The sequence below is a fragment of the Daphnia pulex genome, chromosome 8, assembly GCF_021134715.1.
Source record: "Daphnia pulex isolate KAP4 chromosome 8, ASM2113471v1".
Lineage (NCBI taxonomy): Eukaryota > Metazoa > Arthropoda > Branchiopoda > Diplostraca > Daphniidae > Daphnia > Daphnia pulex.
This window is the reverse complement of record NC_060024.1, coordinates 13,445,835-13,466,897: the sequence shown is the minus strand read 5'-3', so window position 1 is coordinate 13,466,897 and position 21,063 is coordinate 13,445,835. Positions and strand designations below refer to the sequence as shown.

Here is a 21,063-nt window from a genome sequence, read left to right as displayed (position 1 = left end):
ATTTCTCTCAAATGAGGGATACTAATTTTTTATTCCTTGTTAACTTCAAAGATAATTACAAATAAAAAGAACTATTTCTCAAATTAATTCTTCCTATTTGATACATTATTTAAAGCTATCACCTTTTCGACAAAACAAAGATATTAAGGGGTCTGGGTCTTAATAGTAGGTAGTTCGTTACGGCCGATTGATTCCCAACAATTCAACATCGAAAATGATAGTAGCGTCTTAAAAATAAATAAAAAAAAAATTATTATTTCATATCTCTTGTATCAGTTTTTGTGAATGTAATTTACTTGGTGGGATGACTCCGTCACTGGTTCCTTGCTCACCATAAGCCAATGATGGCGGAATGGTCAACTTGCGTCGTTCCGTCACACACATATCCAGCAAACCCTATCGCGTAAGATGAAAAATTTAGATGCTGTACATGATAAGCTGTATTGATGATAACGCTTGTGAAATTACCATATCCCATCCTTTAATCACTTCTCCGACTCCCAATGTAAAGCTGAAAGGTTCTCCGCCAACACTGAAATTTGAATCGAAAAAAAAATGTATAATAAACTGAAAAAGTTATTAAGGTGCTTTCTTAATTACTTTACCTGGAATCAAAGACGGTGCCGTCCTCAAGCGTTCCGGTGTAGTCCGTAGTTAAAATGTCCAAATTTTGCGATTTAATCGGGCAATCAGTAGGCATATAAAGGACTTCGATAATTAGTTGTTGTTCTTGCGCTTTGACTGCAATCAACAGGAATAGCATAGCAAACGGCAGTTTGAAAAAGCTTTTCATTTTGGACAAGAAAGTCAACAGGACAATATCCAAATGCAGCAAAAGACTGTACTGAAAAACGTCCAGTAAAATGTCCAACAGAGAAACAAACAGAACTACATAGTTGTTTGAACATTTCACTTTATCGTTTGTTAGACTAGGATTAGAGCGATAACAAGGAGGCAGATTGAAAAGATACAATTTGTTGATTGTACCAAAAGCTACATGGCCATAACAAATTTCCTGTGTTGTACGAACAACAGTACACACAAAACCATCCCCCCAAGGTATTGTCGCATTATTGGCGTTCATGATCATGAATACATGGTGAAATACGTGTTTCCAGAGCTAGATGGATCTTGTGCTAGGATTGAATGGAATTTAAATTGTCGGGGTATGGTGGAAAGTCAGAGCACACCTTTCTGAGTCAATTAATGTTCATTAGATCAACTTTAACCAATAAGCCCTATTAAATATTCTAATAATCCTAATATCCTAAATCCTAAGACATCGCCATACCCTTTCATCTTACAAGCTTGTCTCACATTATGTCTATAATCTCACTCAAAATTAATACCAAGTTGATGTATTTAATGGCTAAGTACGACTAGGATCTGCAGGTTTCTACTTTTTTTTCTAATGGACAAAACATGACGAAGATTGACTTTATTAGTTCGTTTTAAAAGACACAATAAAATTTAAGAAAGTTTGTCGAATGGGAAATGAAATTAAAAACTCATGTACAAGTGACGATTACGACATGCAAAAAGAATCGGGGTTTTTGCTTACAGTATCCTGAGCACCTTGACAGAAGCGGACATCCCTTGGAAAGATATGACGTATGTGTTGCTAAAGTTATCGGGTAAATTCGCTGCGAACCCAACGGCCCCTGAGCGATCGAAGACGACCGTGACGCCGGGAACTAGAGGCACGATCGACGCTGGTGAATGACTAGTCACGTTCATCTCGTTACAATTCATCAGCCGAAGGGCAGTCTGTCGCCACTGGGACGGCCACACAAGCGAAAAAATATCGTCAGATGGAACGGCACTCTTGAACTGCTCTAGGCCAAACATCCTTTTCTTCCACGAAGGATAAATGACTTTCCCTGCCAAAAGAGAAATCCATGTCACACAAAGTCACGAAGCAATTACTTAATCAACAAATACCTGAGGTGAAATCCAATGAATCGTCGACGGTGAAAAACGAGAAAATGACATTCTCATAAAGAGCGTTCATCATCGACACAGCGGGAACCATGGAAACATCAACGTAGAAGACGCCACTGATGACACCCAATGCAGTGACAACCTTCAAAAGTTCCATCATAGAAAAATAAGTTGTTGGAAATATGCAATAAAATAAAATAAATTGCTTCATACTTTGCCAACAGGCATGGCCAATGGGTTATTGACAACCAGTGCTGTATTTTCATCAACGCCGATGCCTCTGGTGATGTTGCTCTCCAACAATGTCCTGATAGTTCGCATTTCTCGACCTTTTTCACTCAAATGGCTATCAATCACGTAGTCCATGTTGAGAAGAGCGAGGCCTCCTTCCTTGCGGAACGAAAATTGATCTCGAGGCGAAGAAAAGAAACGAGTACCAGCCAATAAAGAGCTGATTGAATCGCCACTGATAATCACAGGCGCCTTGCCCTAAATGCCATCAAATAAATCACACAATCAAGTCTCCCAAATAGTTCGGTAGAAAATAACTTACCATAATGGCAGCATTGCCGGCCACCATTCCGCCTTTTTTAAGAACTGACTGGATAGCTCTCAACACCGGAGAATCGACACCTGACGGCCGAAGCATTTCAAGAAGATTCTGTCGTTTGTAACTGGAAGTTTCGTAACAGACAACACCCATAGGTGGTTCCCCAGGCGAACCAGTAGGACGAATTAATGAAGTGAACCTGTTCCAAAAGCTGTCAGGTTTATCTTCTGAATCTTCCACGATGAAAATGCCAGTCTGTTGCATGATTAAGTTGGCCTACATTTCGAAATTAATCAATTATTTTTTAATCGAATAAGTGCAATACAAGTGCTTACCACAGCAGTATCGTTAACTCGAGATTCATTCACAGGAATGCCAGTCACTTTGACTCCTAGTCGCAGAAAAGTGCCAATTACTCTGTCCCCTTCAGTTGTTACATCATCCGAAGCCGAAACGACTCCAATCCGAGCCACATCCTGTCCACCCTTTATTCAAATAATACAGGCTTTAGGTTAGGAAAATATGCAATTAAAGATACAACAACATGGCGACAAAATATTTACTTACAGCCAGTTTAACCATCTTTTCCCAAACAATGGCGTTGTCTACTCTCAGATTACCCCCAATGAGGACTAAATTCTGCCCGACAGTCAGAGTCAGCAGCCATGACGTAAAAGTAATCAGAGTAATGTAAATCATTCTACTATTCACAATGCTTTGAAATGTTTCGATTCTGTCGCGTAACAATTAAGAACTGACACCCAACAAATTGAAACTATCTAAAATTTATCTTCCAACTTTGAAGTATACAACCTGTCGCCAGCTCGTTTGGAGCTTTAATGAGCTACTGGAGTAGTAACAACCTGGAAGAAAAGGATTTTAGGGGGAGTGATTTTAGACTAGACGGAGTAAGAGAACGATATCCTTGTCACGGGTCATTGGGTTAGGGTTTCTCAAGGTAACGGGTAAAATTCAAGATAGAAACAAAGAAATAGCGGCATTATAGCTATCGATTGTTCTTTTTTCCCACCCGCTCCCTTGTAAGATCAATAGCACCGTAGCGCTGCAGTGGACATTTTTCACATAACGCGGTTAAATTAATTTTGGATTTAATAAGAAACAGAAAACTTTATCTAGACAAACCATAAAATTATTTCAGTGTACCCGATATAATCATTAATACTCCTCCGGAGAAACTGGAAATCGTAACCGTTCTGTAAATGAAACCTGCAATATTAACCACATCATTTTTAACTGTTAAGGAAATGGTAGTTGAAAGTTTTTAAAATAGCGAAATATTTCCTTACGGTCTTGAAATTGAAAAATAACAAATACCGTGCTCATCCATGCATCACAATGCGCAAGTTGGTTTATCCGGATCAGCGTCGTATGCATTGTTTATCTCCAATTTCCCAGCCTATACTCTTAAAAATACAGAAAGGTAATTGCCAATTTCAGGAGCTTTCAAGTAAAGAGAATCTGCAACTAGTCTAGTACTTCAGTTTCAACCATGTCGAGTACGACAGCAGAAGCAAAGATTCGAGTTGCCCGACAGACTTGTGTGAACATGACAGATGATTCTACCAAGTCCTCTACATTCTCCATGAAGGCCTCCCATCCAGCTAATGGATGGGCGGATTTCGCTGGACGATCCACCTGTGCAGCTGTGACTCACCTGGGTGACAAATCGAATCCCGTGCCGGTCAAAATCATTTGGAGGATCACACTGGTCGTCGGAATCCTTCTCACGGCTGTCTCCACCTACTTCTCGACTTTGTCTTTCATGAACATGGCAGGCAACAGCGAAATGCTCCTGCAAACGGATACAGTCAACTGGTTCGAGCATCCCAAGTACCACATTTGCACTTCCAGCACCTTCAATCTCACAATCCTAGCGGGTAATTGGCGAGAAAAGCTCTGCGAAATATTTTGAAAACACTAGTAACTTGAGCCCGGTCGAGACCGGGGAACTTAGGGTCTAGCTTAAAGTCGGAATCATTTGCTACTTTTTTTTAAAGCAAGGAGTTGCACGTAAACAGCGCCAGACGTAACCAAATGTAATCTTGTTTGGCAACGTCCGTTTCTTCATAGGTAGCTGCCTGGTGATAGCAATTCGTGTTATTTAACAAATGTAAAACTATTGCGAGTAATTCATTTCCTATAATTATATCCCAGGTTGTTAAGCAAAATGAATAAAAAATAAGTTTTGATCATTTACTGCTGAATTCTCATGGGCCGTTGCCCATCTGCCCGTGCCAATTTTATCGTAGAAAATCTGCCCAGGTTTCCCAGACAAAACAATTTTTTTTTCTTGCGTAGTGATAGGCTCTTCTTTTGTTGTAATTTCGATAATTATTCGTTTTCTGCCTGCCGATTGGGCGATTGGAATTCAATTGATTTTTTTATTAAATTCGATTAAATGTTTATTTGAATGTAATCTTTTTATAAGAAAGATATGTCCGTTTACCATCTGCCCACCAATTTTTCTCGTTGAAAAATCTGCCCGTGGCAAGTCAACAGATTTTCATTTTCTACCTATATTTTTAAATTTCGAATCATTCCGTGGATAAATCGTCCAAAGTTATTTCGCCCGTGGGTTCCTATTCGTTATTCTACCCGCCAATAAATACGTTTTTGCGTGAAAAAAAATTGCATTAATTGCTAAACTTTAAATAAGAACGGGACTTGATCTGAGGGGAAATCTATGGAGGGGGCGGAAACAGTATTTTTCGAACAGAAATACCGATTTGAATTTGGTGCTATTTGGGTATTTGACATATCGATATTTGCCGCGTAGAAATCGATGCACGTACTGCGTTGTGAGTGTGAGCCAGTACCCACCCTTCTTTTTGCAACGGCGCGGAAATTTACCCCATTGTCTTTCTCCCCTTTCCCCTTTGCAGCAACCCCCCTATTTGACCATCAGCAGGGAGGGTGAAAACCTGCGGCGGTTTTCACCCCTCTTGATGGGCGACTGGACTGACCAATCACAGCGTGCTCTCATTGGGACATGAATAAGCTCCTCCCAAAAAAGCTTGTTCTTTTATTATATATGGATCTTACTCAGTTGAAATTATTTTAAACTAAAAACAGAAATGGGATTTGTCGATACCGAAATGATCTCGTATTTGATACTCTCTACATCACTCTTTGTCGTTTCGCCGGCTCTTCTTCAGGATGAGCAACGACAGCGGCAGCTGGAAACCAAATTCAACAACATACTCGCTAAAAATGATGTCAAAGATGTCAACGAAATCATTCAACGTGCTCTACTCAGGTATTTTATACTGAAAACGGCGTTATATAATGTCCTCGGCAGCTGTAACATTTAATTACGCCAAATTAGATGCGAAGACATAATTGCTGGCTGTATCTCACCTGGTGTTTATGCGGACAGCGTCGATTGCTGTGCCAAATTCTTTCCATCGGGCAGTTTCGTGTCCACAACTGGTGCTTGCGTCACAACTCTTTCAGCTCCACCCATGTTTCAGGTATTTTCTAAATCAAATAACGAATGAATTTGTTTTAAATTTGAGTTTAAATTGATTGAACAAAAGCACATTCCTTCCATGACGTTTGGCTTTATCGTCTTCGTGAGGGATTCCAGGGATTTCCGAGGTAAGTGGCATAGTTGGAAGACACTTTAGAGTGACTTTTGCAATGGTCGATTTTTTTGCTCATTTGACAACAGCACTGGATAATTCTGTCGTCAATCCGATCCTGGCTAATCAGAAAGGTATTACATTTTCGGCCAATGACAAGTGGACTGATCCTTCTGTGGCGCTTCTCAAAGAGAAACACTACACCCGCATTGGACTCTGGACTTCGTTGGCGATTTCCAAAACAATAGTACGAAATAAATGCATACATTTTAATCTAGACTTTGGTTTACCGTTAATTGTTATGTAAAGATTAACGACGAGGAAGTGGCGAAATCGATGTTAGCCACGAAGATGTGTGCCACCCGGGACAAACTGGATCGCTACCAACATTTGGTGCCCGGTTTTGATAAGTACACGGAATGCAATTGCAAATACGCATTCCACCAGAAGCGTGTAATCAAAGCTGTCAATTGCTACCTCGTGACTATACCTTATAAAGGCATTTAACTCTTCAGCATTGTTGTTGTTTTAACTCCACTTTGAAAATGATGATGAGCCAACGAATTTCAGGTGACTTGCCGCCATGTCGTCCACAACAGTTGTTGGATTTCGCTCGGATGATGAAGCTGTTGTTCCTGGATCCAATGGAAGATTTTAGAAATAAATCAGCATCATACAGTCTTATAAAACCAGGTGAAATATTACCTTATCATGACAACTGTATAGGTTTAGTATCACGTTTGCCATTTTAGATCGTTCTGGTGAATGCGTTAGCGAGTGCTGGAAGGAAAAATACCATTTTTCGGCCAGTTATTCGGATTTGCAATTAGCATCGAATTTTCAATTCGGCAACTGGTCTATCTCTTCCAACCAAAGGTGATTTTCATCCCACATTTCTATTAAAAATGTATTTTCCCGTTATTGATTCTTCTTATGAATTTCAAGCAATCACTTGGCGGTGCTCAATTTCTATTATCCGACCTTCTCGCGAACCCTGCTTGTGAATCATTATCCCACCATTAATCAGTGGCTCGGTATGTTTATGCTGAAAAAAACTTATTGATACCGTTTTATGACTTGTTGTTGAATTTGAAATTTGTCTTCAGGAATCTTGGGCGGCAATCTAGGACTGTTTCTAGGAGCAAGTATGGTGACTCTGATTGAAGTGGTTGTCTTTTGTTTCAGTTGGTGGTGTCGCTGGGAGAACCGCAACCGCCAAGCACTCTTCCGGAAAGAAGCTGGAATACTGGAAGACAAAAAGAACGCCGGAGAACCTAAAGTTAAAATAAGAAAAACGAAGAAACGGTTAGAAGAGAATTTTGGACTTGGTCGCCATAAATGGATTCGGTTTAGCTTACTCCTCCCAACTCAAAAGAGTTCTAAGAAAAAAATATCTCAACCCTAACTTTTAAAAACATAAAATTATCCGTAAATATCTAAAAGCGTAAAACTCGACTATTAGTACAGTTGAAATGTCATTAGTGTGGATATTATACAATTACTGGTGTAACTAAATAACACTGACGACACAGCAGTCTTTCGTTTTGATAGATCGTTTTCACAAGTGGCACACAATAAATTACATTCTTCATCGATATTTGAAAATGGCATTTACCGTCAATACTAGAATATGGCTCGACAGTCAACACTAACGTATTAGTGTGACACTGTGAGCGATTTCTGTACAAGTTTGTACTTCTTATCTCTACAAAATGTATTTACAACAACTCTGCGTAATCTTCTTCTGTCGATTATTGCCACGCTCAGGGTGAGGAACCATTTTTACGTTTAACTATTAATGTGTTGCAGCAACACATAATAAGAGCAGCACTGTTAAATTTCACACGCAATTTTTTGTTCCTGTGTCAAAAAGAATATAAATTTTTTAATGAGGAACTTGTGGTGCCGTGTGGTGGCAAGGGAAGCAGACAGGTGGACGTCCGAGGTAGCCGCGAACAGCGCAGGGCCGCTGAGATTATCATAGCTAACTTCAAACTAAATTCTTTGATGGACGACCAAGGGCCAAAGATTTTTATTCAACATAAGGACGTCCGCATCGATTTGCAAGACTCTCAATCGTTCTTTCTCTTGTAGCTTGAGTGGAAAGGGAAATTGGCAATTTAATCGTGCAGACGATAATCGTCACCCCTATCTTAGGCTAATTCAACCTTGGTCTGTCAGAACACACTAAAATAGTAATTTATCAATAAAAATAAATAGTCTTTTCGGTACGGTTGATCTAGTTTCTTTAGCGATATGTTGGTTTTGGTTTGGTCGATTTTATCCCTATCGTGTGTCAAAACTCATCAAGTGGCAGCGCGAATGAATACATGCAAAACATGACATGATTTCTTTGATGCAACTCACCTTAATTTGAGGGTCAATCCGTTTGCGTTGGAGCAGATCCCCCTGAGCAGTAAAAGGATCGGTGGGAATTTCTTCGTAGGGACAATAAATTCTTGTCTCCGGATACCTCTATTGACTGTTCGTTCCATAGCAGATAACAACGAAATGGTTACTGTCTGTTTCCGTCCATTATTTTGCATTAACTGTTATGAAAATAAGAAATTCTTGAAATTCAACAGTTTCTACTTGTCTCGACTTAGGAGGACCTAATTCAGGATCTCAATCTAGCATAACCTTGTTGTCCAATGGTTAAGGGGACTTTTAAGTTTTAACCTCTAACTAGGCAGTCTTTGAGAACCCAGTGTCATTTTCATTACTGGTTGCTCACCTTGATGAACCTAGACATACAAAAAATTAAAACATAGGCTAAGAGATATAAGGAATTTCAAAATATTAAAAAAAAAAAAAAAACATGATTGGGAGTTATGCCAGTCTTACCCAATAATCTTGGGCTCATAGCTAATATAAAAGCATGAAAGATTGTTTGATTTTTTTTTTTTTTTTGTTTAGCCGCCTACTTCATGGATGAAGTTCAGCCAATTTTCAAGTGAGTCAGCAATTGGATGAAAACAATTTCAAAATCCTGGTCTCCAGTTTTATGTCAGTCAAACCCTGCGTCTGGAACATGTAGGTGACAACTGGGCTTGGATTTTCTTCAACAATGATACTTGTCTTGCTCGTTATGAAACAAAAGAGTTAGTTCACACATAAAATGCTCAAGATCACTTCGAATGGTACTTGTTCTTCACTGTTGAATACTTTATTAACAGAAACAACCTGAACAGCCACACTGCATCACAGTAGCCACTCTTGGGATTTCTTTGTTCCAATCACGTTTTCAATCATCAGAAAAACTAATTAAATTTGCAATGCATTGCATTAGGACACATTAGGATCAACAGTTTTTATAGAGTTTCATGTTCTTTTTATAACACTGATTTGAACGACACTCGGATATCAGAAGAAGCATGCTTCGAATACGAATAGGCTTCGAATTCGAAGTCCAAATCCAATAAATAGCAGACGAAATTACGAGAGAATGATAAATCGGTTTTATGGCGCCAATGCGGTTCAAGTACGAAACTTATCGACAATGCCTTCAGAGAGGATTGAACTCTCGACATCCGGTTTTCTTACTAATACATACGAGACCGACGCTCTACCACTGAGCTATAAAGGCTGATAACCCTGACTAAAATTACCAGCCTTAATATCACATACGAAAGCTTCGTTACGATGTTGAAATAGTGAAACGCCATAATTTCACGAGTAAGTATGTAAGCAACGTTGTGAAGCTGAACGCTATAAAAATTCCACACGTAGTTTCATAATTTTTGTGTATTCTTTTTCTTGAGTTAAGTAACTGTAATAACAAATCGTTCCCACAAAAAGGTTGTAGGATTGACATGAAAAAATCAGTTGGGTAACAGTTTAAGAATTAGAATATTGCCGAAATTACCAAATATTGAAAAAATTAAGTTTTCAGTTGTCCGCAAAAGAATTCCGATCACTTCCAAAAGAAAGTTAAGCAAAAAAGTCATCGTCACCCTCATCCATTTCAGAAGGAACCGCAAATATAACGTCATCGTTTTGGAAATCTGCGAAGTTTGTGAACTGATCAAAGTTGACATCGGCAGCAGGAGCGGCAGGGGCGACAGCAGGGGCGGCAGCAGGAGCGGCAGGAGCAACGCTTTTTTCCACGGCCTTTTCAGTTGGTTCCACTGTCTTTTTAGCGTCGACGGCAGCAGCGCCGGACTTGATCAAATTCTTTTTCTCGTAACAGAGATCACCGATAGTGCAAGGAAATTCCTCCTCCTGGCCGAACAGTTCGGATAAAAGCGAAGCGATGTCAACATTGCTGTTTTTGTTGTCGTTGATGTTGACATTGGAGTTGCCGAGTTTCTTCATTGGGCGATAGATGGGGCGATGGGTGGGGCGGTAAGTGGGGCGATGGGTAGGGCGGTGAGTGGGGCGGTAAGTTGGGCGGTAAGTTGGACGTGTTGGGTAATGAGTTGGACGATGAGTCGTTGGTCGATGGGTCCCGTAAGCGGAAACATAGACCACGCAAGCAAGTAAGATCAAAGCTGCTGATGCCTACAAATGTATTGCAAATAATGAATATTAATTCACAATTAAAAATTCAAGTGAATAAGAAAATGAATTGGAAATGAATTCATACCGAGAACTTCATGTTGTTTCGAGGAAAAGGACTGCTGATGCAAAGAACAAGAAGGGGAGTGTGATGAATTTGGAACGATTCGTACCCTATTTATACGAATTTGCTACCAATGTTGTTCTCTCATTAAGGACTTGGTGTAGGGAAAATAATTTTAATGAACGGAACCCAATGATGTTTAAATCATTTAATCTGAAAGAATTCACAGTGTACCGTACTAATCTTGGTTAATTGCTGGTCAAATTGGGTTGCGCATGATATTCCTCATATTTAAACGTCGAGAATAGAAAGCAATTACGATGACCCTGAATTATTTTCAACTCTATTACATGAATCCTCGTAACTCGTTGGGTCGCTTTGGGCTAAATTATTCGTCACTAACGCATTTATAATAATGAACACGTATCAGACTGGAACTTGTGATTTGCAAAAATTACGCATTTTCTCTCCAAACTGTCTCTGTCAATGTTAAACCGCTTATTATGGATGTAGCACGCTCGCAGAATTCAAGAGCTATCCTTCTATGTATGTTAAAATAGAAACTTTACATAAAATTATTTTTCCGGACGACTATCATGCACACATTACAAGTCTCTTTTGCTGTTCTCAAGTAAGTTTACAGGTCTAGTACTGGAGGTGGCCAGCACTATATAAGGCACGAGTTGTGACGCCAGTCGCCGTTAAACCATCATATCGACTCTAAGTTCATTCTCCAGACATTTCCAGCTCCCCTTTTTCTCAGCGAATCGATATGAAGTCCTTTGTAAGTAGCTAAAAATGAATTTCTCTTTATTCTTGTATAGAAACCGCTCGTCAGAAATATGTAACTTAATTTTCAAATGTACAGTATTTTTCTTTTGTCTTTAGGTTGCTCTTGCTGCCTTGATCTTGGCCGTTTACGTCGTGAGTAGCAAATGCAATCAACCCGACAATCACCCACCCATCAACAGCGCAAACTCAAATTCCAACCGCAACGTCACCACCAACAATAACGACGATTCACTTTCGCAAGTGTTTGGCAATCAAAACGCAGAAGATCCCAATCAGTTCCCATGCCCTGATGGACAGGCTTGTGCCAGGAATAAAAGCCTTTCAACGGAAGGAGGAGAAAGTATCTTGGCGAAATCAGCCCTTGAAACGGCCGAGGAAGGAACCGAAGATGTGGCAGTTGAAACAATCTCTGAGGAAGATGTAGAAAAACAGCTCGTAGGTAACGTATAATGATCAATTGATTTTAAATGTTATTCAGTATAATTGAAAAATGTGCATACCTTTTTCGAAGATTACATTTTCACGTACCGTAAAACGCTGGACGATAAGAAGAATCCTACAGATGTACCCAAACCGGTCTGTGGCAATGTCCAAAAGGACGTGCGGGGGACCTGTGGAAACGGACTTTGCAAAGCGGGTACTGAGGTTGTCGCATTGTTGACACAGACTTCTTTCTCGAGAAATGAAGAATCAAGAACATTAAAGAGCCTCGGTCAAGCTCGCATCGACCTGCAAGATACGTTCGATCAATTCGGAAAGCGATGGGTCTGTTTGTACCTCCAGTGGAACGGTGTTCATCCTTCCCCGCAAGCTTTTGGCACCGTTTTTATCCAAGCCGATAAAACATTCCCCATTGACTTGATTCGAAAGGCATTCAATGAAAGTATGCAGAAATGTGTCAAAGTTTGGCTTGAAGTTGCCCCCAAAGCAGTACCTAATGACCCAAAGTAGCACGACACTTTCGTTAGAAATCAGTTTAACACTAAAACCCTTGGCCCTCGGATTTGAAAAAAAATATATACCATTTTCAGCAGCATTAATCTGTTCCATGTTATCCCTTATTGGAAGTACTGGGAACTCATTTCGAACGTCATTCAATGACTGCGACGCAACAGTTGACGAAGGAAATATCAGCAAAACTATAATTTAAAAAATAAGTACACAATTTCAGACTGGTTTTAACTTGCCTCCTGAGATGATTGAACTCTCGGCATTTTCCTTCGTGACTAAAAAATCAGGACACGACTGTGCAGATCATAAATCTGATCGCACGCACTGCAGTGTCGATTTCAGAACTTGTTGCTCACCCCGATCGCCCCGATAAACCTAGAAATACAAACAAAACAGATGGTGAGAAATAAGGGCGAGTGATATGTTACTGTAAAAATACATATTATCTGGAGTACCACCACAGACTTACTCAAGTTTAGCTCACACTAAAGAACTTTGAAAGATTGTTTGATTTTTTTCTTGTTTCTTTCACCTGGTTTGAGAAATGAGTCAGACGAGTGAAAACAATCTCAAAATGACCAATCTTCAATGTTCTCTCAGCCAAAGCCTGGAACACGTAGGTGAAAAGTGGGTTTTTCTTCAACAGTGATACTTTGGATGGATACTTCGGGAAGATTCCTACTATTACGGCAAACCATTTTTTATCCCTTAAGCAGTTCAACTTAAGTGTGGCTGACATCGACTGATCAAGATCATTTTGAAAGGTTCTTGTTCTTCACCGTTGAATACTTTATGAACAGAAACAACTTTGAACAATGACACTGCACTTTGAAAGACCTAAACTTGTTTTGAGCTAATAAGTGACAGCATAACATTTTAACAAAGATACACAGACAAACATATCTCGTATCACCCACCTCTTTTTCAGCATGGATAGATTGAAAATCCAGTGCAGGAGGAACAATATCGGCACTTCTCGTTTGTACCGACATTAACTAGGCTTCCTACACTGGGCTGTATTATAACATTCTTTTTAATTGACTTCTTTGTTAAAACCACGTGTAAGTGATCGACTGATCGGGACAAACGGACTAATTTTGCAATGCTAAAAAGATCCAACCGCCATTTCTCATTTTTCATCTCTAACACAGCAGACGAACTTGCATGAAAATGATGAGAATCCGCATTCGGCAAGCAGTGCGCCGATGCGCGCTATTTTCAAAGTTTACTTAAATGCCTTCAGAGAGGATTGAACTCTCGACATTCGGTTTTCCTACTATTACATACGAGACCGACGCTCTACCACTGAGCTATGAAGGCTGTTTTAGTCGAAAAAATCATATTAATAGGTTAAACAAATGTTTAATGATCTGCTGCTGCTACTATCCTCTGGTCCGGATTGGAATCGCTGTCATCGCCTACGATGAAGCGCTTACCCCTAAGCCAACTCGTTTCATAAAATGAGTTTTATTAAACAATAAAACATTAAGAACAAAATGTCATTTCGGATAGCTACTGTTTTTTTTTTTCTATCGGCTCTTTGGCGTCGTTGTCATCAGCCTTAATTTCACGTATGCCTAAAAGCAACGTTAACTATGAACCTGAACACTAAAATAATTCCACACGTAGTTTCATAATTTTTGTGTATTCTTTTTCTTGGATAAAGTAGGCCTAACTGATTAACAAATCGTTCCCATAAAATGTTATTAAGATTGACATGAAAAATCAGTTGGGTGTATAAGGAATAAGGGAAGCTTACGGATCAGTTAATTGCCAAAATTACCAAAACATAAAAGATATTAAAGTTTAAAGTCTTCATAGATGTCAAACGCCTAAAAGATGTCTGTAATAGCTGGGTCAGCAGTCGCCATATCCAAAAGAAAGTTAAGCAAAAAAGTCATCGTCACTTCCATCAAATTCAGCAGAATCCGCAAAAATAGGTTCTTGGAAATCTGCGAAGTTGGCGAACTGATCAAAGTTGACATCGGCAGCAGCAGGAGCGGCAGGAATGACAACAGGAGCGGCGGCAGGAGCGGCTGGGGCAGCGCTTTTTTCCACGGCCTTTTCAGTTGGTTCCTCGGCCTTTTTAGCGTCGACGGCAGCAGCGCCGGACTTGATCAAATTCTTTTTCTCGTAACAGAGGTCACCGATAATGCAAGGGAATTCCTCCTCCTGGCCGAACAGTTCGGATAAAAGCGAAGCGATGTTAACATTGCTGTTCTTGTTGTCGTTGATGTTGACATTGGAGTTGCCGAGATTCTTCATTGGGCGATAGGTGGGGCGATGGGTGGGGCGGTGAGTGGGGCGATGGGTAGGGCGGTGAGTGGGGCGGTAAGTTGGACGGTAAGTTGGACGTGTTGGGTAATGAGTTGGACGATGGGTCCCGTAAGCGGAAACATAGACCACGCAAGCTAGCAAGATCAAAGCTGCTGATGCCTAAAAATGTATTGCAAATAATGAATATTAATCCCAAGGTAAAAAATTCAAGTGAATAAGAAAATGAATTAGAAATTAATTTATACCGAGAACTTCATGTTGTTTCGAGGAAAAGGACTGCTGATGCTAAGAACGAGAAGGGAAGTGTGATGAATTTGGAACGATTCGTACCCTATTTATACCAATTTCCTACCAATGTTGTTCTCCCATTAAGGACTTGGTATAGAGAAAATAATTTTAATGAGCGGAAATCAATGATGTGCACATCATTTAATCTGAACGAATTCACCTTGTACTATATCAATCTGGGTTAATTGCTGGCCAAATTGTATTCGGGAAACATTCCTCATTTGAACTTCGAGAATAGAAAGCAATCCCGAATCACGATGACCCTGAATTATTGTCAATTCTATTACATGAATCCTCGTAACTCGTTGGGTCGCTTTGGGCTAAATTATTCGTCACTAGCGCATTTATAATAATGAACGCGTATCAGACTGGAACTTGTGATTTGCAAAGTTGCACATTTTCTTCACACAATTGACTGTTAATATTAAACCGCTTATTATACGGATATAACACGCTCGCGCAGAATCCTAACAACTTTCCGGCGAGCTTTCTGGCTATTAGTTAATTAGAAAACTCAAAATAGAAGAATTCTCAAAGTCAATCACACACTGCAAGTCTCTTTTGGTTCAGCATAACTATATAAGGCACGTCTAGTCATCGTAAAAACATCATCGACTCCCAACTTCAGCAGTTGAAAAATCCCCAGCTCTCTTTCTTTTTAGCGAATCAATATGAAGTCCTTTGTAAGCATCTAAAAATGAATTTCTCTGTGTTTGCGCTCGTCAGGAAAATTGTCTTAAATTTAATTTGAAAATGTTTTTTAGGTTGCCCTTTCCGCCTTGGTCTTGGCCGTTTGCGTCGTGAGTAGCCAGGGCAAGTCTTTCGGCAACAAGAACGTCAACAAGAATGTCAACGACAATTCCAACAGCGATTTCGATTTCCTGTCCAGTTTTCTCGACTCCTATTTGAGCCAGCAGGAAAAGAAAGGCAAAGCGGCCAAAGCGGCCAAAGCTGTGCCAGCATCTGTGCCTATCGCATCAAAATCTGCCGTTACAACATCAACGGCCATCAATGATGAATCACCAGCATCAGTTATTGCTGTCGCTATAAGCCGTTCTTTACCCGACACCACCACAGCCCAGCAACAGCAACAAGATCAACAATCCTTCGAAGTTGAAATAGGACTAGCCGATGACGAATTTGTTGGTGATATCTCGGCTTTTGATGATTCAGAACAGGAAGAATCAGCTTTTTCGGCTGCTCAGCTGAAATTCTTTCAATCTTTGATGGAGGCTTGAAAAGGTTCCTGCAACCAAAGGAACATGGGCGGACTTGAGAAACCCTTGTCCTAATTCCATCAACCCGAAATATGGCATTCACCTTACAATGACTGTAGTTCTTAATGGATCAAATAAAATCATATTCTAGCAAGTCCTTGTATAATGGCCACTGATGTAACTGGAGAGCAAAACTGAGAAAGTGCATTGGGTACGAATAGCCTAATCAAAAAGGAAAATGCCGACCAACCAACAAATATAGCGGCTGTATGTTTTTCCTTTTTACTAATGGCACTGATGCTGCAGTGAAGTATTCGATAACCTTTTAGACATGTAAATCAATCCAGCCCCAGTTCGTCTTTTACACGATATGCCTCCGACGTTGAGTTCAAATAGTATATACAACCCAGTAACCTGATTCTTCCACTGTAAGCGGCTGTAAGCGGATTCCCATTATAAACAGATTAGACAACATAATTCCATCAACTTTTATTCGCTGTATTCAAACAAAAAAACGGTAGTGTGTTATAATATTCACAGTATTTTTACAATCGCTAGAATTTGAAAACAAAAAAAGTAAATACATTGTTCCTTATTGACGAGTATTGATGCGGACAGCAACAACTCCAAATTCGTTTCTATGACGAAGTTGAAACCTTTGCCATTTTAAGATGATGGGCAATTATAGTCATCATAATGTTTGGGGTTGAGGTCCTGGAACCGCGTCCCGTTGGAGCACTTGCCACCGTGAACGCGACTCAGAAGGTGTCGATTGTCACGGATAAACCAGGCCAGATGGCAGTCGCAGGCGAAAGGATCTGTTATTGAACGGTGTACCAATTAAATGTGACAATACATTTTGATGAATGATGGGAAAATCTGTTTCAGTGTTCTAACTTACTGTTGTGAACGTAGAGGCCGGCGTCCGCCGACGCTGAGCGGTGCATCTGTTCCAGTAAATTCTGGAAAACGCCAGAGTCGAATCGAGTCAACTGATTGAAATCAATGTAAACGGACGCTTCGGAAAAATCACCTAATTGTCAATAAAACAATTAAATAATTGAGCAGATTTAATTAAAAATGAGATTTAAAAAAAATTACCTTGAAAAGCACCTGGATCTATCCTCCGCAAAGAATTCTTGGACAAAATGAGGAAGGCGACCCGAATTCCGGCGTGAAAAACGAACGAACCTCTCGGGACATGTCGGATAGAATTGCCGAAAAAGTTGACGTAGCTCAGCTTTCTGAAAGAGGAAATGTGTTCCGGAATGCGGGTGAGTTTGTTCTCCCACAAGCTCAGCTGCTGGAGCGTGTCGTTTCCAGTCGGCGAAGAAGCGATGGAACTGACCAGTTGATTGACCGAATGGTCGCCCAAAAGAGTTCCGTCAAGGAAGAGCGATTCCAGCTGCGGGAATCGGACGGAGATCTCGTTCCAGTGCTGGAAGTCCAGGCACTCGTAGATCCTCAGCGATTTGAGACGGGAGACGAATGGCAACGCTGGAGGGAATCCTTGGAAACGAACGGAGCGACTGATGCTCAAACTAATCAACCGACTCGTGTTGGCCAGGAAGTCGAATTTCAACCGACTCAGATCGCATCCGGCCACTTCGAAATGTCCAATGTGCTGGATGGAAGAGTTGAAAGCCTCCGGATGGATTTCCAAGCGCAATGGGCCGGCGGCGGTGGAGCAGTTGACCGCAATCCGGTCGACCGTTTTGTCGCTGAGCAAATTGGCCGGAATTTTGATCAGGTCGCCGGATTCCGGATTCTCCGGCGACAACGACAGCAGATCTAACCAATAAATGTGTTGAGCTGTAGTGCGGTTGAAAACGTTTCGGACATCGTGAGCGCTGACGGATAGTCGGTTGCCATTGGCGTCTCCGCAATGGACAATTAAACCGTACGGCTGATAAACTTCACAAACGCAAGGCGAATAATCTTCGCAGACGATGGCGGCGCGAAATGTCAAATGTCGTACGAGTAGAAGGGCGTCCAACGCCAACAGGAGATAGAAAATAAATACCATCTGTGAAATATGTTATAGAAAACAAACAAATATTAATGTTTTGACATATAGATTACGCGACGTTACATAATGGAATTTAACAAAATAATAATTTGCCTATATTATTACCACAGTGGATATTGGAGTAGACTCACTGCGGGCTCCGTTCCAGTGCGTCTAACGACATTTGATTTATTTTGCGACTCGTCTTGTAACTAACAACTATGGGATTCATGTTAACCCACAAAAGAGACGACGAACCATCATCAGCATTCCAAGAACAACGGAACCTATTGCCGCCCACCGCTTATCATCTATGTCAAATTCAAAAGTTATGTAGACATTGAGGCTTGCACTTTAGTACCGCTGACACATACGATTTTGCCAACACGATATTTTACTAGATATTTATTGACACTAAATTTTTTTATTTTTCTTAAAGATATTAAAGGCCAATTAAAGAAAGACCATCCAAAATATTGTGCTGCAGTCGAATAAGTGTAGGATACTACGTGGGATGCACAACAGATGATTAGGTTATCGCTCCGGGAAAGAAAGTCAGTGTTGCGTAACCCCGGTTCTCGTGACAAACCCGCGTGTTCTTTGAGCTGCATCTTATATCACTTGTACTATTACATTATCATGAATTCATCGCATGGCATCAGTGTGTGTGTGTAAACAAAACCAAACTGTTCGCCATGAGTCCATGACCTGCCGCCAGGAAAATCAGGCAGTTGCTGCATACGTGCGGACAGATTGTGAACTGCACTGTCGTGTCCTGTTTGCTAGTCGCGAAGGAAAATGACATAATGAATTTGATTTTTAATACCAATGGCTAGCGTATCTACGCCTTCTTAGCTCAGTGGTAGAGCGTTGGTCTCGTATGTGAAAGTAGAACATTGGACAACCAAAGGCCGAGAGTTCAATCCTCTCAGGAGGCAACTCATAGTAACATTTTCATGTTTGTTTTGACAATTCTTTCATCAGCTGTTGCATCAGTTATTGAATGACTGTTCCAGACTGCGCTTCAAATAAGGAACAGATAAATGCTGCTGAATATGGTATATTTGTTTTGTCAAATGCGGGGGTTCAGGGTCCTATACTATTTTAATCATAAATAAATAATCATCAATTTTCAACTGATTCCTACGAAAGTGGCGTGCTACTATGGGTCATTAGGAACCTTTTTTGGGGCAACTTCAAGCCAAACTTTGATACATTTCTGCACACTTCGGACTAATGCGCTTCGAATTAAACGAATGGGGAATGTCGTTTCGGCTTGGATGAAGGCGTTGCCAAAGGAGGTCGGAGATGGATGGACGCCATTCCACTGGACCTGCAAATTGGCCCATCGCTTCCCGTATTTAGTGAACATACCTTGCAGGTCGACGCGAGCTTGACCCTGGGATTTCAATGTTTTCCCGTTTTCATTTCTCCCAAAAGAAGTCTGCGTCAATAATGCGATAACATTAGTTCCCGCTTTGCAAAGTCCTCTACTACAGGTTCCCCGCACGTCCCTTAGTACACGGCGACAGACCGCCCTTTTGTCGTCCTCCTTGGTCCGTTCGGTGAACACGTAAGCTACGAGAAGATAAAAACAACCCGACATTCAATTAATTATACACCAAATCCATAATTTGAAATCGAAATCATTCAGAGTTATACGTACTCACGCGCTGTTTATCTAATACACTCGAGTCTGATGTGTCGAGAATAAAACCTTCCTCGGCCGTGAATTTAATAAAGGATGTGTCAGCCAAGAGACTTTCTCCTCCTTCCGCTGATGGAAAGCTTTTCTCGACACAAGGCTGTCCATCAGGACATGGGAGCTGATCAGGATCTTGGACGTTTGGGTTGCCAAACAGTGCCAGCCAAACCAGCGAGTCGTCGTTATTGTCGCTGGTGACATTCAAGCTCGCGCTGTTGATCGGAGCTGGATGACAGACCAAACCAACTAACAAGATGATAGCAGTTGACGTCTAATACAAGGTAATAAAGAAAATTAATTGTGTTTCAAAAGGGAAAAGATCCTGATTATTTTAATGACAATAATGAATGGTTTATTATTATTTGATACCGAAAACTTCATGTTGAGCTCAGAGTGGGAAAAGCGACTGGCTGCGATAAAAGAACAGGGACGTGATTGTTGCTGATCTCAATTTTCACATCTATTTATACTCGACTGGTAAAAGGAACCAACATCATCCCATTCTCATTAGAGAAGAACGGCAATGCAATCCAAATTCAAATCGTATAATCATCATTACCTAACTGATTTCCAAATAATATGAACAAATGCACTTGTAGCTGTAATTTTGTATACAATATGTACATAAAGAACTATAGAAATCCCAGCAGTAATGCCATTGGAGTCCAAATGAAGAAATCTAAATGTTATAGCGCTGCATGGGCACTCCCTGTGCGTACCTGCAAACTATAACTTGGGCAAAAAAGCAATTAAAAGACTTGCTGCAATATGTGTGGTTGTCGTTGGCTAATTGCCGGGAAGCTCTTGGATTCTGTGAGCGTACTCTAGATTTGTAATAAGCGGTTCACTTGACATTGACACTGACATTCGAGGGGGGGGGGGTGAATACGCAACTTTTAAAATAATCAAAGTTCTGGTCGGTTCTGGTCTGGTATATATGAGCGTTCATTAGAAATGCGCTGGTGACGCATAAAGGATTAATCTTATTGCGCTATGCGAGACTTTAGGCTACTTTGAACGTCTTACATTATACTTGAGTATGAGTGAGAAAATTCAGGGCCGTCGTGATTCGCGATTGCTTTCTATTTTATTAATGAGGAATGTAATGCGAACACAATTGGGTCGGCAGTTAACTCCAAAGGTAAACGATGAATTTGTTCAGATTAAATGA

General features: G+C 40.6%; 8 protein-coding genes and 3 non-coding genes across 13 annotated transcripts; 3 read left to right on the top strand and 8 right to left on the bottom strand.

The window, feature by feature from the left end:
- Nucleotides 1–12: 12 nt before the first annotated feature.
- On the bottom strand, nt 13–1,099 carry LOC124200973 (FK506-binding protein 2-like). The gene is made up of 4 exons (XM_046597391.1): nt 606–1,099; nt 469–532; nt 297–396; nt 13–227 (listed from the first exon to the last, which is right to left on the bottom strand). Exons 1-4 carry the CDS (start codon nt 1,088–1,090, stop codon nt 178–180), a joined length of 699 nt encoding a protein of 232 aa, XP_046453347.1. The 5' UTR covers nt 1,091–1,099; the 3' UTR covers nt 13–177.
- Nucleotides 1,100–1,423: 324 nt separating this feature from the next.
- On the bottom strand, nt 1,424–3,426 carry LOC124200972 (cyanophycinase-like). Its single transcript, XM_046597390.1, has 6 exons — nt 3,059–3,426; nt 2,827–2,976; nt 2,495–2,767; nt 2,155–2,430; nt 1,942–2,083; nt 1,424–1,880 (listed from the first exon to the last, which is right to left on the bottom strand). Exons 1-6 carry the CDS (start codon nt 3,188–3,190, stop codon nt 1,558–1,560), a joined length of 1,296 nt encoding a protein of 431 aa, XP_046453346.1. The 5' UTR covers nt 3,191–3,426; the 3' UTR covers nt 1,424–1,557.
- Nucleotides 3,427–4,058: 632 nt separating this feature from the next.
- LOC124200638 lies at nt 4,059–6,600 on the top strand. Its single transcript, XM_046596902.1, has 6 exons — nt 4,059–4,389; nt 5,585–5,768; nt 5,838–5,982; nt 6,049–6,109; nt 6,183–6,340; nt 6,403–6,600. Exons 1-6 carry the CDS (start codon nt 4,059–4,061, stop codon nt 6,598–6,600), a joined length of 1,077 nt encoding a protein of 358 aa, XP_046452858.1.
- Nucleotides 6,601–9,593: 2,993 nt separating this feature from the next.
- Trnat-cgu lies at nt 9,594–9,679 on the bottom strand. The gene is given in 2 exon segments: nt 9,594–9,629; nt 9,644–9,679. It is a non-coding gene; the product is annotated as a tRNA-Thr (tRNA).
- Nucleotides 9,680–9,819: 140 nt separating this feature from the next.
- LOC124200969 (hemoglobin and hemoglobin-haptoglobin-binding protein A-like) lies at nt 9,820–10,801 on the bottom strand. The gene is made up of 2 exons (XM_046597385.1): nt 10,679–10,801; nt 9,820–10,593 (listed from the first exon to the last, which is right to left on the bottom strand). Exons 1-2 carry the CDS (start codon nt 10,688–10,690, stop codon nt 10,024–10,026), a joined length of 582 nt encoding a protein of 193 aa, XP_046453341.1. The 5' UTR covers nt 10,691–10,801; the 3' UTR covers nt 9,820–10,023.
- Nucleotides 10,802–11,331: 530 nt separating this feature from the next.
- On the top strand, nt 11,332–16,328 carry LOC124200968. Of its 3 annotated transcripts, XM_046597381.1 has the most exons (3): nt 11,332–11,438; nt 11,543–11,885; nt 11,958–12,486. In XM_046597381.1, exons 1-3 carry the CDS (start codon nt 11,427–11,429, stop codon nt 12,395–12,397), a joined length of 795 nt encoding a protein of 264 aa, XP_046453337.1. In that variant the 5' UTR covers nt 11,332–11,426; the 3' UTR covers nt 12,398–12,486. The 3 variants fall into 3 exon arrangements, with proteins under 3 accessions (XP_046453337.1, XP_046453340.1, XP_046453338.1); XM_046597384.1 differs by lacking the exons at nt 11,543–11,885; nt 11,958–12,486 and adding an exon at nt 15,727–16,320 and having other exon boundaries at nt 11,398–11,438; XM_046597382.1 differs by lacking the exons at nt 11,332–11,438; nt 11,543–11,885; nt 11,958–12,486 and adding exons at nt 15,569–15,645; nt 15,727–16,328.
- Nucleotides 13,632–13,717, bottom strand: Trnat-cgu. Its single transcript is given in 2 exon segments — nt 13,632–13,667; nt 13,682–13,717. It is a non-coding gene; the product is annotated as a tRNA-Thr (tRNA).
- LOC124200970 (probable hemoglobin and hemoglobin-haptoglobin-binding protein 3) lies at nt 14,027–15,022 on the bottom strand. The gene is made up of 2 exons (XM_046597386.1): nt 14,920–15,022; nt 14,027–14,833 (listed from the first exon to the last, which is right to left on the bottom strand). The coding sequence occupies exons 1-2, from the start codon at nt 14,929–14,931 to the stop codon at nt 14,282–14,284; spliced, it is 564 nt and encodes a 187-aa protein (XP_046453342.1). The 5' UTR covers nt 14,932–15,022; the 3' UTR covers nt 14,027–14,281.
- Nucleotides 16,329–16,583: 255 nt separating the features above from the next.
- LOC124200967 (leucine-rich repeat and immunoglobulin-like domain-containing nogo receptor-interacting protein 3) lies at nt 16,584–18,639 on the bottom strand. The gene is made up of 4 exons (XM_046597380.1): nt 18,314–18,639; nt 17,281–18,205; nt 17,081–17,212; nt 16,584–16,997 (listed from the first exon to the last, which is right to left on the bottom strand). The coding sequence occupies exons 2-4, from the start codon at nt 18,203–18,205 to the stop codon at nt 16,846–16,848; spliced, it is 1,209 nt and encodes a 402-aa protein (XP_046453336.1). The 5' UTR covers nt 18,314–18,639; the 3' UTR covers nt 16,584–16,845.
- A 393-nt stretch (nt 18,640–19,032) lies between these two features.
- Trnat-cgu lies at nt 19,033–19,125 on the top strand. The gene is made up of 2 exons: nt 19,033–19,068; nt 19,090–19,125. It is a non-coding gene; the product is annotated as a tRNA-Thr (tRNA).
- A 106-nt stretch (nt 19,126–19,231) lies between these two features.
- On the bottom strand, nt 19,232–20,326 carry LOC124200966. The gene is made up of 3 exons (XM_046597379.1): nt 20,262–20,326; nt 19,854–20,163; nt 19,232–19,765 (listed from the first exon to the last, which is right to left on the bottom strand). The coding sequence occupies exons 1-3, from the start codon at nt 20,271–20,273 to the stop codon at nt 19,350–19,352; spliced, it is 738 nt and encodes a 245-aa protein (XP_046453335.1). The 5' UTR covers nt 20,274–20,326; the 3' UTR covers nt 19,232–19,349.
- Between the last annotated feature and the right edge of the window lie 737 nt (nt 20,327–21,063).

Coding starts and splice junctions, on each gene's coding strand:
- LOC124200972 (XM_046597390.1), bottom strand. CDS start 3,190: ATGATTTACATTACTCTGATTACTTTTACGTCATGGCTGCTGACTCTG. Junction 2,768..2,826: donor GAGTTAACGATACTGCTGTG/GTAAGCACTTGT, acceptor TTCGAAATGTAG/GCCAACTTAATCATGCAACA. Junction 2,431..2,494: donor CCGGCAATGCTGCCATTATG/GTAAGTTATTTT, acceptor GATGGCATTTAG/GGCAAGGCGCCTGTGATTAT.
- LOC124200638 (XM_046596902.1), top strand. CDS start 4,059: ATGACAGATGATTCTACCAAGTCCTCTACATTCTCCATGAAGGCCTCC. Junction 5,769..5,837: donor ATTCAACGTGCTCTACTCAG/GTATTTTATACT, acceptor ACGCCAAATTAG/ATGCGAAGACATAATTGCTG. Junction 6,341..6,402: donor TGGCGATTTCCAAAACAATA/GTACGAAATAAA, acceptor TGTTATGTAAAG/ATTAACGACGAGGAAGTGGC.
- LOC124200966 (XM_046597379.1), bottom strand. Junction 19,766..19,853: donor ATTAGATAAACAGCGCGTGA/GTACGTATAACT, acceptor ATCTTCTCGTAG/CTTACGTGTTCACCGAACGG.
- LOC124200968 (XM_046597381.1), top strand. Junction 11,886..11,957: donor TGTAGAAAAACAGCTCGTAG/GTAACGTATAAT, acceptor CCTTTTTCGAAG/ATTACATTTTCACGTACCGT.
- LOC124200967 (XM_046597380.1), bottom strand. CDS start 18,205: ATGGTATTTATTTTCTATCTCCTGTTGGCGTTGGACGCCCTTCTACTC. Junction 17,213..17,280: donor AGATCCAGGTGCTTTTCAAG/GTAATTTTTTTT, acceptor ATTGACAATTAG/GTGATTTTTCCGAAGCGTCC. Junction 16,998..17,080: donor CGGCCTCTACGTTCACAACA/GTAAGTTAGAAC, acceptor GTTCAATAACAG/ATCCTTTCGCCTGCGACTGC.
- LOC124200973 (XM_046597391.1), bottom strand. CDS start 1,090: ATGATCATGAACGCCAATAATGCGACAATACCTTGGGGGGATGGTTTT. Junction 533..605: donor GGCACCGTCTTTGATTCCAG/GTAAAGTAATTA, acceptor TTCAAATTTCAG/TGTTGGCGGAGAACCTTTCA. Junction 228..296: donor TGACGGAGTCATCCCACCAA/GTAAATTACATT, acceptor TTTATTTTTAAG/ACGCTACTATCATTTTCGAT.